The 12,300-nt window shown below is 45.0% G+C and overlaps 1 protein-coding gene across 1 annotated transcript in view; it reads left to right on the top strand.

The window, feature by feature from the left end:
- LOC149432654 (uncharacterized) overlaps positions 1 to 12,300 on the top strand; it is a gene marked incomplete at its 5' end in the record, with an annotated part of 98,067 nt that overhangs the window by 54,596 nt on the left and 31,171 nt on the right. The window contains 2 exons of the mRNA XM_089665088.1: positions 2,080 to 2,151; positions 5,373 to 5,531. Coding sequence (XP_089521214.1) covers positions 2,080 to 2,151; positions 5,373 to 5,531 — 231 coding nt within the window. The remainder of the gene's footprint in view (positions 1 to 2,079; positions 2,152 to 5,372; positions 5,532 to 12,300) is intronic.

Below are 12,300 nucleotides of genomic sequence, written 5' to 3'. Positions count from 1 at the left end.
ATAAGGGGGGATATGATCTCCATGTATAATACATAAGGGGGGGATATGATCTCCATGTATAATACATAAGGGGGGATATGATCTCCATGTATAATACATAAGGGGGGGATATGATCTCCATGTATAATACATAAGGGGGGATATGATCTCCATGTATAATACATAAGGGGGGGATATGATCTCTATGTATAATACATAAGGGGGGATATGATCTCCATGTATAATATATAAGGGGGGGATATGATCTCCATGTATAATACATAAGGGGGGATATGATCTCCATGTATAATACATAAGGGGGGGATATGATCTCCATGTATAATACATAAGGGGGGATATGATCTCCATGTATAATACATAAGGGGGGGATATGATCTCCATGTATAATACATAAGGGGGGGATATGATCTCCATGTATAATACATAAGGGGGGGATATGATCTCTATGTATAATACATAAGGGGGGATATGATCTCCATGTATAATACATAAGGGGGGGATATGATCTCCATGTATAATACATAAGGGGGGATATGATCTCCATGTATAATACATAAGGGGGGGGGATATGATCTCCATGTATAATACATAAAGGGGGATATGATCTCCATGTATAATACATAAGGGGGGATATGATCTCCATGTATAATACATAAGGGGGGATATGATCTCCATGTATAATACATAAGGGGGGATATGATCTCCATGTATAATACATAAGGGGGGATATGATCTCCATGTATAATACATAAGGGGGGATATGATCTCCATGTATAATACATAAGGGGGGATATGATCTCCATGTATAATACATAAGGGGGGGATATGATCTCCATGTATAATACATAAGGGGGGGATATGATCTCCATGTATAAATACATCAGTGGTTCATATAGTGAACTCGGTGTAGTTATTCCCCCTGAGGTCATCACAGAGGACAAGGGGGGGTCTTTACGTCTGGAGGAAAAGAAATGTAATCTCCAAACATGGAAAGGTTTCTTCACAGTGAGAGCTGTGAGAATGTGGAATAGACTCCCTCCAGAGTTGGTTGTGGCCAGCTCAGTGGATTGCTGTAGGAAAGTCCTGGATTCTTTCTTGGATACACAGAATATAACTGGATATAACATTTATAGGGAAAGGTGATCCAGGGAATATCCGATCGCCTCTCGGGGGATCAGGAAGGAATCTTTTCCCCTGCAGGAGCAGACTGGATCGTGCTTTGCTGGGTTTTTGCCTTCCTCTGGATCAACTGTGGGTGTAGGATTATAACTTTTTTTTTTATGGTTGACCCAATACGATTTCTCCTGCGCTCCAGGACCCAGGCCGGTAGCGAGTAGATGAAATCAAAACCAGAAGAAGCGACCACCAGAGCATGAAAGGTTGTGCAGCTCCAAAACAAGGCTGGGGAAGCCCGACCAATACTGCAAAGTGAAAAAAAAAAACAAACAAGAAGCGCACCAACCTTTGCGCATTACCTCAGTAACCAAAATGTATTAGTAAAAGAATGGTACTCACAAACAGCGAATAAAAACAGGCAGGTAAGTCCTCCCAGGGACTTCAGAGACAAGAGGCCAGCGCGAATCCCATCATGGGGGTAGACACTCGGTGCAGCTGACGCGTTTCGAAGGCCATACCTTCTTCATCAGAGCTGACTGGACTAGGGGAGGGCTTATTTCAGTCTATGGGTATAAATGGGAACATACACTCTCAGTCCAGTCAGCTCTGAGGAAGAAGGTACGACCTTCGAAACGCGTCAGTAGTACTGAGTGTCCACCCCCATGGTGGGATTCGCGCTGGCCTCTTGTCTCTGAAGTCCCTGGGAGGACTTACCTGCCTGTTTTTATTCGCTGTTTGTGAGTTCCATTCTTTTACTAATAAATTTTGGTTACTGAGGTAATGCGCAAGGTTGGTGCGCTTCTTTGGTTTTTTTTTTACTTTTTTATGGTTGAACCAGATGCACTTTTGTCTTTTTTCAGCCAGACTAACTATGTAACTAAATAACTTGTATTATTAGTTGTAAACGGTGAGTAATCCATGACTGGCTCTACCAACAAAATTATTTTCTGGTTTCTTTTGCAGACTATAGAAGTCATTTTCTTCCTATTCCTATTGCTATAGTCTTCATCACAGCATTTTTGTTTTCGTATAAACGTAAGTACATTTAACTTCACTCAGTAATTAAAATTATTTTTCAAATAAAAAAATATTCCCTTTGGCATTAACCGCTTCCTGGCCGTCCTATAGCAGAACTACTGCTACAGGACTGCAGGGTTGCTTGAAATCACCAATATATATGGGATTTTGTACATACAGCATGCTTACATAGTAACACAGCACACAGTTAACCCTTTGATGGCCCCAGATGTTAACCCCTTCCTGCCCAGTGCCATTAGTACAGTGTCAGTGCTTTTTATTAGCACTGATCCCTGTATTGGTGTCACTGGGGATGTCAGTGACACCAAGTTAGTTCCTCCCCCAGTGTCAGAATGCCCGCCGCAGTCCCACTATAAGTCGCTGATCGCCGCCATTACTAGTATAAAGAAAAAAAATCCCAGTATCTATCCCGCCATTTGTAGACGCTATAACTTTCACGTAAACCAATTAATTTACACGTATCGGGATTTTTTTTTTGTAGCAAAGACACGGAGCGGGGGACATTTTCGGACGAAATTTATGACGAGATTTGATCTTTTAAATTTTTGTATTGGACATGTTTAAAAGCAGAAAGTCCAAAATATTGTTTGTTTGTTTTTTTCAAAATTGTCGGTCTTTTTTACATTTCGGCCTAAATTTATGACGTATTTTTTAATTTAAAATTTTTTTATTGGACATGTTTTATAGCAAAAAGTCAAAAAATATAGTGGTTTTTTTTTTTTTCAAAATTGTTAATCTTTTTTTGTTCATAGCACAAAAATAGAAAATGCAGAGGGGATCAAATACCACCGACAGAAAGCTCAATTTGTGGGACAAAAAGGACGTAGATTTCATTTGTGTGCACTGTTGCACGACCGCGCAATTGTCAGTTAAAGAAATGCAACGCCGTTTCGCAAAAAATGGCCTGGTCAGGAAGGGGGGGGGGGGGGGGGGAGTCCTCTGGAGGGCAAGTGGTTAAAAACGCTCTCAATATTTTTTGGTCCTTTGTTCCCAAGTGGTCACACTTGGCAACAAAGGACCAAAAAATTTGGTTTTTAACTCAGCCCATGAGGTCACTCATGGGCTGACACACTATTAAAGCGCAGGGATTTGAACACTGGGTAATGCCCCCCTGACTGAAAGTGAAATGCCAACCCCACCAATGCTATAGTCAGGAACTGAATCATCTGCTGGTGGCACTCTCCAGGGCCGGAGGTTGTAGTTTCAGCGTCCACCTGTGGGTGTCTACCAGCAGTTTTGGTAATCAGTCTCCATCTGGTGCTGGTTGCTGGGAGGTTACTTAATGCAGGCCATACACGGGTTGAAAATCAGCCGATTTTTCTTTAAAAAAAACGAAAAATCGGTCGTTCAAGCGGCCGCCGTTTCCAGCAACGGTAAAAGAAATCGGCCGATTTTCATCCCGTCTACAGCTGGCAAAAAGTGTCCCTGCAGAGAGCTCCGCTATTTCTTTGACAGTTCCTTGACATTTGTAGCGGTTGCAACAATGTATTTGTATCCATTTAGGATACAGATGTTTTTATTCGGAAACAAATAGATACAATGTTGCAACCGCTATAAATGTCAAGGAACTGTCAAAGAAATAGCGGAGCTCTCTGCAGGGACACTTTTTGCCGGACTGGAATTCCTCTTCTTCATCCTCTTCTTCTTCTTCCTCTTCTTCATCCTCTTCTTCTTCATCCTCTTCTTCTTTTTTCTTCATCCTCTTCTTCATCCTCTTCTTCTGCTTCTTCTTCTTCATCCTCTTCTTCATCCTCTTCTTCTTCTTCTCCTTCATCCTCTTCTTCTTCTTTTTCTTCATCCTCTTCTTCATCCTCTTCTTCTTCATCCTCTTCTTCTTCTTTTTCTTCATCCTCTTCTTCATCCTCTTATTCTTCCTCTTCTTCTTCTTCTTCTTCATCTTCTTCTTCATCCTCTTCTTCATCCTCTTCTTCTTCTTCTTCTTCCTCTTCTTCATCTTCTTCATCCTCTTCTTCTTCTTCCTCTTCTTCTTCTTCATCCTCTTCTTCCTCTTCTTCATCCTCTTCTTCTTCATCCTCTTCTTCACCCTCTTCTTCTTCATCCTCTTCTTCATCCTCTTCTTCTTCATCCTATTCTGCTTCTTCTTCTTCATCCTATTCTTCTTCTTCTTCTTCATCCTCTTCTTCTCCATCCTCTTCTTCTTCTTCATCCTCTTCTTCTCTTCCCCTTCTCCTCCTTCCTCTTCTTCATCCTCTTCCTCTTCTTCATCCTCTTCTTCTTTTTTCTTCTTCTTTTTTTTCTTCCTCTTGCAGGTCACTGCTCATGCGCAGATTTTTTTTATCGGTAAAGGATCGGCCGATTTGCCCATCATTGCCACGAAAATCGGGCGATCGGCAAAATCGGCCGTTTTTTTTCCAACTTTACCGATAAAAAAAATCTGCCAAAATACCGAAAAACGGCCGAACATTTAGCCCACTAACGATCCGAAAATCGGCCGATTTTATTTTCGGCCGAAAAATCGGCCGATTTTTGACCCATCTATGGCCTGCATATGTCCCTTTGTACTCACCATAAGTTCACCGACAGACAGGGGGAGGGGGGGGGGAATCCTCTGGAGGGGCGAATAAAATATTCTGATAAGTATAATCCCAATTCTCAGGCCCAGGACACAAGCCAGGACTTTCTGATCCAAGAGGACGGGGCATCGTACTGTCACAATATATGGGCTGGTTGGAATATAGGGGGTAGAATGGCAACTGGTTGTGAAGTGGGGGCATAGAGTAGAAGGTAATGATAATTTCAGGGCATGGAGGGGAGAACAGCTGACCACAGGACATTGAGGAAGCTGGAGTATGACGTTGACCCTAGAACTAGGTCAGTCAACCACCAATCAAGGAAACCCCCCAAACTTCTGGAGGAATCCTAGAGCTTCTGGTTGTTCTAGATCTACTTCACCTTCTCTGTGAAACGATTTGGCTGACTTGTCTTCTCACAGGGGTGTTTTGAAACACGTATCCATTTTTGCAATTTCTTCTCAATGCCAATGGCGGTTACTTGCGCATGTCCATGTACAAACTCATCCGTGTATTGGAGGATAGATGGCGGCGTGTGCGGTGCCACGGATTTTACATGTCTTCTGCATCCTGCCTACTCAACATACTAGTTAGGCCATGCCAGACTGACTTGATGTTCTTCATTTAGATACCTCCTACTGTACCTCTACATCGAACTCTTACATCCTAAACATCTTCCCTCTGCAGGATTCTGGAAGTTTAAGAAGTGCAAGAGAGATCCTGATGAGCCGACACCCAATATTGCCCGTGGCTCTAGGAAAGATATCCACCGGTCTGACATAACGCGGCCTGATACAGAAAGTGTCTACATGCGTGATGGGTACAGGGATGAAATACCTACAGAAGGTCAGTATACCTGAAGGACAACGCATGATGGACTTCACCATCACCCTACAGATGTTGTGGTTTTTGTTGTTTTTTTCTTTTTTTTTTTTACAGAAAGTAGATGATTGTAAAAAGAGAGCTTTTGATGGAATTGTTCACATTGCTGGTGACTGGATTTATCTTACCTTTTTCTTTTTTTTAGTATTTCTTCTCTTGAGCTTCATTCTCTCCTGATAAATGCTGTATTGTTCTCTATGGAAAGCAGAGATCGCCTCCTAGTGACGCCAACATTTAATTCAGTGTTATACATTGTTGCATTTTTGAAGCCTTCCAATGGCCTGTTTCACTTGCAACGCATGATGTAGGATCACAGCGATAGATACCAAATACAAATCCCGCACTTAGAATCCACTCCAGACCTTTTACCTGCTTCATTGATGAAGAAATAACGAAGGAGTAGCCCACACTTGGCCATGAAACAGCTTTTGATTCAACTGTCCAATAACTTTTGGTCCCTTGAAAAAGGTGGGGATGGCTACTCTTAAGAGCTGTAATTCCTAAACCCTTCCTCCAATCTGCATGTACATACCCTCTAATTACACCTGGGAGTGTCCACTGTCCGCCCATATCCATCATAGAAATATAGAGGGAATATATTTTGGTAAATACCTGAAAAAAAAACTAAAATTGTGCCTGTGTCCAAATATACAGTGAAGGAAATGTGTATTTGCTCCCCTGCTGATGCTGAATGTTCGCCCCTCACACAGAAATGATCGGTCTAACAATGGAATGTTCGCCCCTCACACAGAAATGATCGGTCTAACAATGGAATGTTCGCCCCTCACACAGAAACGATCGGTCTAACAATGGAATGTTCGCCCCTCACACAGAAATGATCGGTCTAACGATGGAATGTTCGCCCCTCACACAGAAATGATCGGTCTAACAATGGAATGTTCGCCCCTCACACAGAAATGGTCGGTCTAACAATGGAATGTTCGCCCCTCACACAGAAATGATCGGTCTAACAATGGAATGTTCGCCCCTCACACAGAAACGATCGGTCTAACAATGGAATGTTCGCCCCTCACACAGAAATGATCGGTCTAACAATGGAATGTTCGCCCCTCACACAGAAATGATCGGTCTAACAATGGAATGTTCGCCCCTCACACAGAAATGGTCGGTCTAACAATGGAATGTTCGCCCCTCACACAGAAATGATCGGTCTAACAATGGAATGTTTGCCCCTCACACAGAAATGATCGGTCTAACAATGGAATGTTCGGTGTAACACTGAGAGACAGAATACAACAACAAATTCAGCAGAAATGTGTCTAACAAATGATGACGGATCTGCATGTTCATGAGGGAAAGAAGGATTTGATCCCCTATCATTCAGCAGGATTTCTGGCTCCCAGGTGTCTCTCATACAGGTAACAAGCTGAGATTAGTAGCAGTCTCTTAAAGGGAGTGCTGCTAATCTCATTGTGTTACCTGTATAAAAGACAACTGTCCACAGGAGCAATCAAACCATCAGATTCCAAACTCTCCACCATGGCAAAGACCAAAGAGCTGTCCAAGGATGTCAGGGACAAGATGGTAGACCTACACAAGGCTGGACTGGGCTACCAAACTATGGCCAAGCAGCTTGGTGAGAAGGTGACAACAGTTGGTGCAATCATTCACAAATGGAAGAAACACAAAACAAGTGTCAGTCTCCCTAGGTCTGGTGCACCATGCAAGATCTCTCTCAAGGTGACAATGACCCAAAACACACGCCAAGGCAACAAAGGAGCGGCTCAAGAAGAAGCAAATTAAGGTCCTGGAGTGGCCTAGCCAGTCTCCACACCTTCATCCGATTGAAAATCTGTGGAGGAAGCTGAAAGTTCGAGTTGCCAAATGTCAGCCACCAAACCTTAATGACTTGGAGAGGATCTGCCAAGAGGAGTGGGCCAAAATCCCTTCTGAGATGTGTGCGAACCTGGGGGCCAACTCCAGGAAACGTCCGACCTCTGTGATTGCCAACAAGGGATTTGCCACCAAGTACTAAGTTATGTTTTGTGAAGGGGATCAAATCCTTCTTTCCCTCATGAACATGCAGATCCGTCATCATTTGTTAGACGCATTTCTGCTGAATTTGTTGTTGTATTCTGTCTCTCAGTGTTACACCGAACATTCCATTGTTAGACCGATCATTTCTGTGTGAGGGGAGAACATTCCATTGTTAGACCGATCATTTCTGTGTGAGGGGCGAACATTCACCATCAGGGGGGAGCAAATACACATTTCCTGCACTGTATATGGACCTAACTGTATCTAGGGGCGCCCATTGGTCATAGTAGTGTACAGGTGAAACTGGAAAAATGAGAATCTGGTGCATTCATTCATTCATTCATTCATTGATTTCAGTGCAGCAACTTAAAAGGTGACACTAATACATGAGATAGACTCATTCCATGCAAAGCAAGATAGTTCAAGCCGTGATTTGTCATCATTGTGATGATTATGGCTTACAGCTCATGAAAACCCCAAATCCACAATCTCAGAAAATGAGAATATTGTGAAAAGGTGGAATAATCTCGGCTCAAAGTGTCCCACTCTAATCAGCTCATTCAGCCATAACACCTGCAAAGGGTCCTGAGCCTTAAATGGTCTCCCAGTCTGGTTCAGTAGGAATCACAATCATGGGAAAGACTGCTGACCTGACACCATCACTGACACCCTCCATAAGGAGGGAAAGCCTCAAAAGGGAATTGCAGAAGAAGTTGGATGTTCCCAAAGTGCTGTATCAAAGCACATTAATAGAAAGTTATGTGGAAGGGAAAAGTGTGGAAGAAAAAGGTGCACAAGCAGCAGGGATGACCGCAGCCTGGAGAGGATTGTCAGGAAAAGGCCATTCAAAAGTGTTGGGGACTTTCACAAGGAGTGGACTGAGGCTGGAGTCAGTGCATCAAGAACCACCACACACAGACGGATCCTGGACATGGGCTTCAAATGTCGTATTCCTCTTGTCAAGCCGATCCTGAACAACAAACAACGTCAGAAGCGTCTTACCTGGGCTAAAGAAAAACAGACCTGGTCTGGTGCTCAGTGGTCCAAAGTCCTCTTTTCTGATGAGAGCAACTTTTGCATCTCATTTGGAAACCAAGGACCCCGAGTATGGAGGAAGAATGGAGAGGCCCAAGGACCCCGAGTATGGAGGAAGAATGGAGAGGCCCAAGGACCCCGAGTATGGAGGAAGAATGGAGAGGCCCAAGGACCCCGAGTATGGAGGAAGAATGGAGAGGCCCAAGGACCCCGAGTATGGAGGAAGAATGGAGAGGCACAAGGACCCCGAGTATGGAGGAAGAATGGAGAGGCACAAGGACCCCGAGTATGGAGGAAGAATGTAGAGGCACAAGAACCCCGAGTATGGAGGAAGAATGGAGAGGACCAAGGACCCCGAGTATGGAGGAAGAATGGAGAGGCCCAAGGACCCCGAGTATGGAGGAAGAATGGAGAGGCCCAAGGACCCCGAGTATGGAGGAAGAATGGAGAGGCCCAAGGACCCCGAGTATGGAGGAAGAATGGAGAGGCCCAAGGACCCCGAGTATGGAGGAAGAATGGAGAGGCCCAAGGACCCCGAGTATGGAGGAAGAATGGAGAGGCCCAATGACCCCGAGTATGGAGGAAGAATGGAGAGGCCCAAGGACCCCGAGTATGGAGGAAGAATGGAGAGGCACAAGGACCCCGAGTATGGAGGAAGAATGGAGAGGCACAAGGACCCCGAGTATGGAGGAAAAATGGAGAGGCACAAGGACCCCGAGTATCGAGGAAGAATGGAGAGGCACAAGGACCCCGCGTATGGAGGAAGAATGGAGAGGCCCAAGGACCCCGAGTATGGAGGAAGAATGGAGAGGCCCAAGGACCCCGAGTATGGAGGAAGAATGGAGAGGCCCAAGGACCCCGAGTATGGAGGAAGAATGGAGAGGCCCAAGGACCCCGAGTATGGAGGAAGAATGGAGAGACACAAGGAGCCCGAGTATGGAGGAAGAATGGAGAGGCCCAAGGACCCCGAGTATGGAGGAAGAATGGAGAGGCACAAGGACCCCGAGTATGGAGGAAGAATGGAGAGACACACACTGCAAGATGCTTGAAGTCCAGTGTGAAGTTTCCACAGTCTGTGTTGATTTGGGGAGCCATGTCATCTGCTGGTGTTGGTCCACTGTGCTTCATTAAGTCCAGGGTCACCGCAGCCGTCTACCAGGAGATTTTGGAGCACTTCATGCTTCCTTCCGCAGACGAGCTTTATGGGGATGCTGACTTCATTTTCCAGCAGGACTTGGCTCCGCCCACACTGCCAAAAGCACCAAAACCTGGTTCAATGACCGTGGGATTACTGTGCTTGATTGGCCAGCAAACTCGCCTGACCTGAACCCCATAGAGAATCTATGGGGCATTGCCAAGAGAAAGATGAGAGACATGAGACCGAACAATGCAGAAGAGCTGAAGGCCGCTATTGAAGCATCCTGGTCTTCCATAACACCTCAGCAGTGCCACAGGCTGATAGATTCCATGCCACGCCGCATTGAGGCAGTAATTGCTGCAAAAGGGACCCAAACCAAGTACTGAGTACATATACAGCTTCTACTTTTCAGAGGTGCGATATTGTTCTATGTACAATCCGTGTTTTATTGATTGCATGGAATATTCTCATTTTCTGAGATTGTGGATTTGGGGTTTTCATGAGCTGTAAGCCATAATCATCACAATGATGACAAATCACGGCTGGAACTATCTTGCTTTTCATGGAATGAGTCTCATATATTAGTTTCACCTTTTAAGTTGCTGCACTGAAATAAATGAACTTTTGCACCAAATTCTAATTTTTCGAGTTTCACCTGTATGAATTACCTTTTTATAACATTTGCTGGATATGTCATCAAGTTACTGTAGGTTGAATTATATGTTTGTGTCTCCGTTGGCTTTTCCTCTTTTCATTCAATATTTGAGGTGTTTTTCTTTTTAAGATTTATGTGTAATATGTTTATTTTCAGGGTTTTTCACACCTACACAGCCTCTTTGTTGCTTTCTTTTTTTTTTTGTTAAATTTCACACGGGATTTGGTCTGTTAGATATTAGAGTATTTCCTCCATTCATGGTATGGACCTGCCACTGATCAGAGCTGAGGAAGACACCTGAGCAGAGAAACAGAACATTTCCACCCGAATATGGCAAACTACTACTGGCTGTACCGAGACATGAAACCTTCACAGGCAAAAAGCTGCCCTACCATCCTAGATTGAAGTGCTTTATTTGAAAAAAAAAAGTGTTTCATGAATCTCTAGCACACCCTCATACCGTCCATGCCTTCCCTCTGCGGGATTCCAGGGCATTGACATTCCATTGACAAGGCAGTACCGGGAGAGTATTCGGTGGCAGGATAATGTGCAATATGTAGTGGCAGGGCGGTCAGTGAGCAGTATACAGTATATGGGCAGGGCGGTCAGTGATCAGTATACAGTATATGGGCAGGGCGGTCAGTGATCAGTATACAGTATATGGGCAGGGCGGTCAGTGATCAGTATACAGTATATGGGCAGGGCGGTCAGTGATCAGTATACAGTATATGGGCAGGGCGGTCAGTGATCAGTATACAGTATATGGGCAGGGCGGTCAGTGATCAGTATACAGTATATGAGCGGGGCGGTCAGTGAGCACTATACAGTATATGGGCAGGGCGGTCAGTGAGCAGTATACAGTATATGAGCAGGGCGGTCAGTGATCAGTATACAGTATATGGGTGGGGCGGTCAGTGAGCAGTATACAGTATATGAGCAGGGCGGTCAGTGAGCAGTATACAGTATATGGGCGGGGCGGTCAGTGAGCAGTATACAGTATATGAGCGGGGCGGTCAGTGAGCAGTATACAGTATATGGGCAGGGCGGTCAGTGATCAGTATACAGTATATGGGCAGGGCGGTCAGTGAGCAGTATACAGTATATGGGCAGGGCGGTCAGTAATCAGTATACAGTATATGGGCGGGGCGGTCAGTGAGCAGTATACAGTATATGAGCAGGGTGGTCAGTGATCAGTATACAGTATATGGGCAGGGTGGTCAGTGATCAGTATACAGTATATGGGCGGGGCGGTCAGTAATCAGTATACAGTATATGGGCGGGGCGGTCAGTGAGCAGTATACAGTATATGAGCAGGGTGGTCAGTGATCAGTATACAGTATATGGGCAGGGTGGTCAGTGAGCAGTATACAGTATATGGGCGGGGCGGTCAGTGAGCAGTATACAGTATATGGGCAGGGCGGTCAGTAATCAGTATACAGTATATGGGCGGGGCGGTCAGTGAGCAGTATACAGTATATGAGCAGGGTGGTCAGTGATCAGTATACAGTATATGGGCAGGGTGGTCAGTGAGCAGTATACAGTATATGGGCGGGGCGGTCAGTGAGCAGTATACAGTATATGGGCGGGGCGGTCAGTGATCAGTATACAGTATATGGGCAGGGCGGTCAGTGATCAGTATACAGTATATGGGCAGGGTGGTCAGTGAGCAGTATACAGTATATGGGCAGGGCGGTCAGTGATCAGTATACAGTATATGGGCAGGGCGGTCAGTGATCAGTATACAGTATATGGGCAGGGTGGTCAGTGATCAGTATACAGTATATGGGCGGGGCGGTCAGTGATCAGTATACAGTATATGGGCAGGGCGGTCAGTGAGCAGTATACAGTATATGGGCAGGGCGGTCAGTGAGCAGTATACAGTATATGGGCAGGGCGGTCAGTGAGCA

This window comes from Staurois parvus, unplaced genomic scaffold, assembly GCF_062004578.1.
Source record: "Staurois parvus isolate SC_StPar_1 unplaced genomic scaffold, SC_StPar_1.0 ptg002121l, whole genome shotgun sequence".
Taxonomy (NCBI): Eukaryota; Metazoa; Chordata; class Amphibia; order Anura; family Ranidae; genus Staurois; species Staurois parvus.
This window is presented reverse-complemented; position numbering and strand designations above follow the sequence as displayed.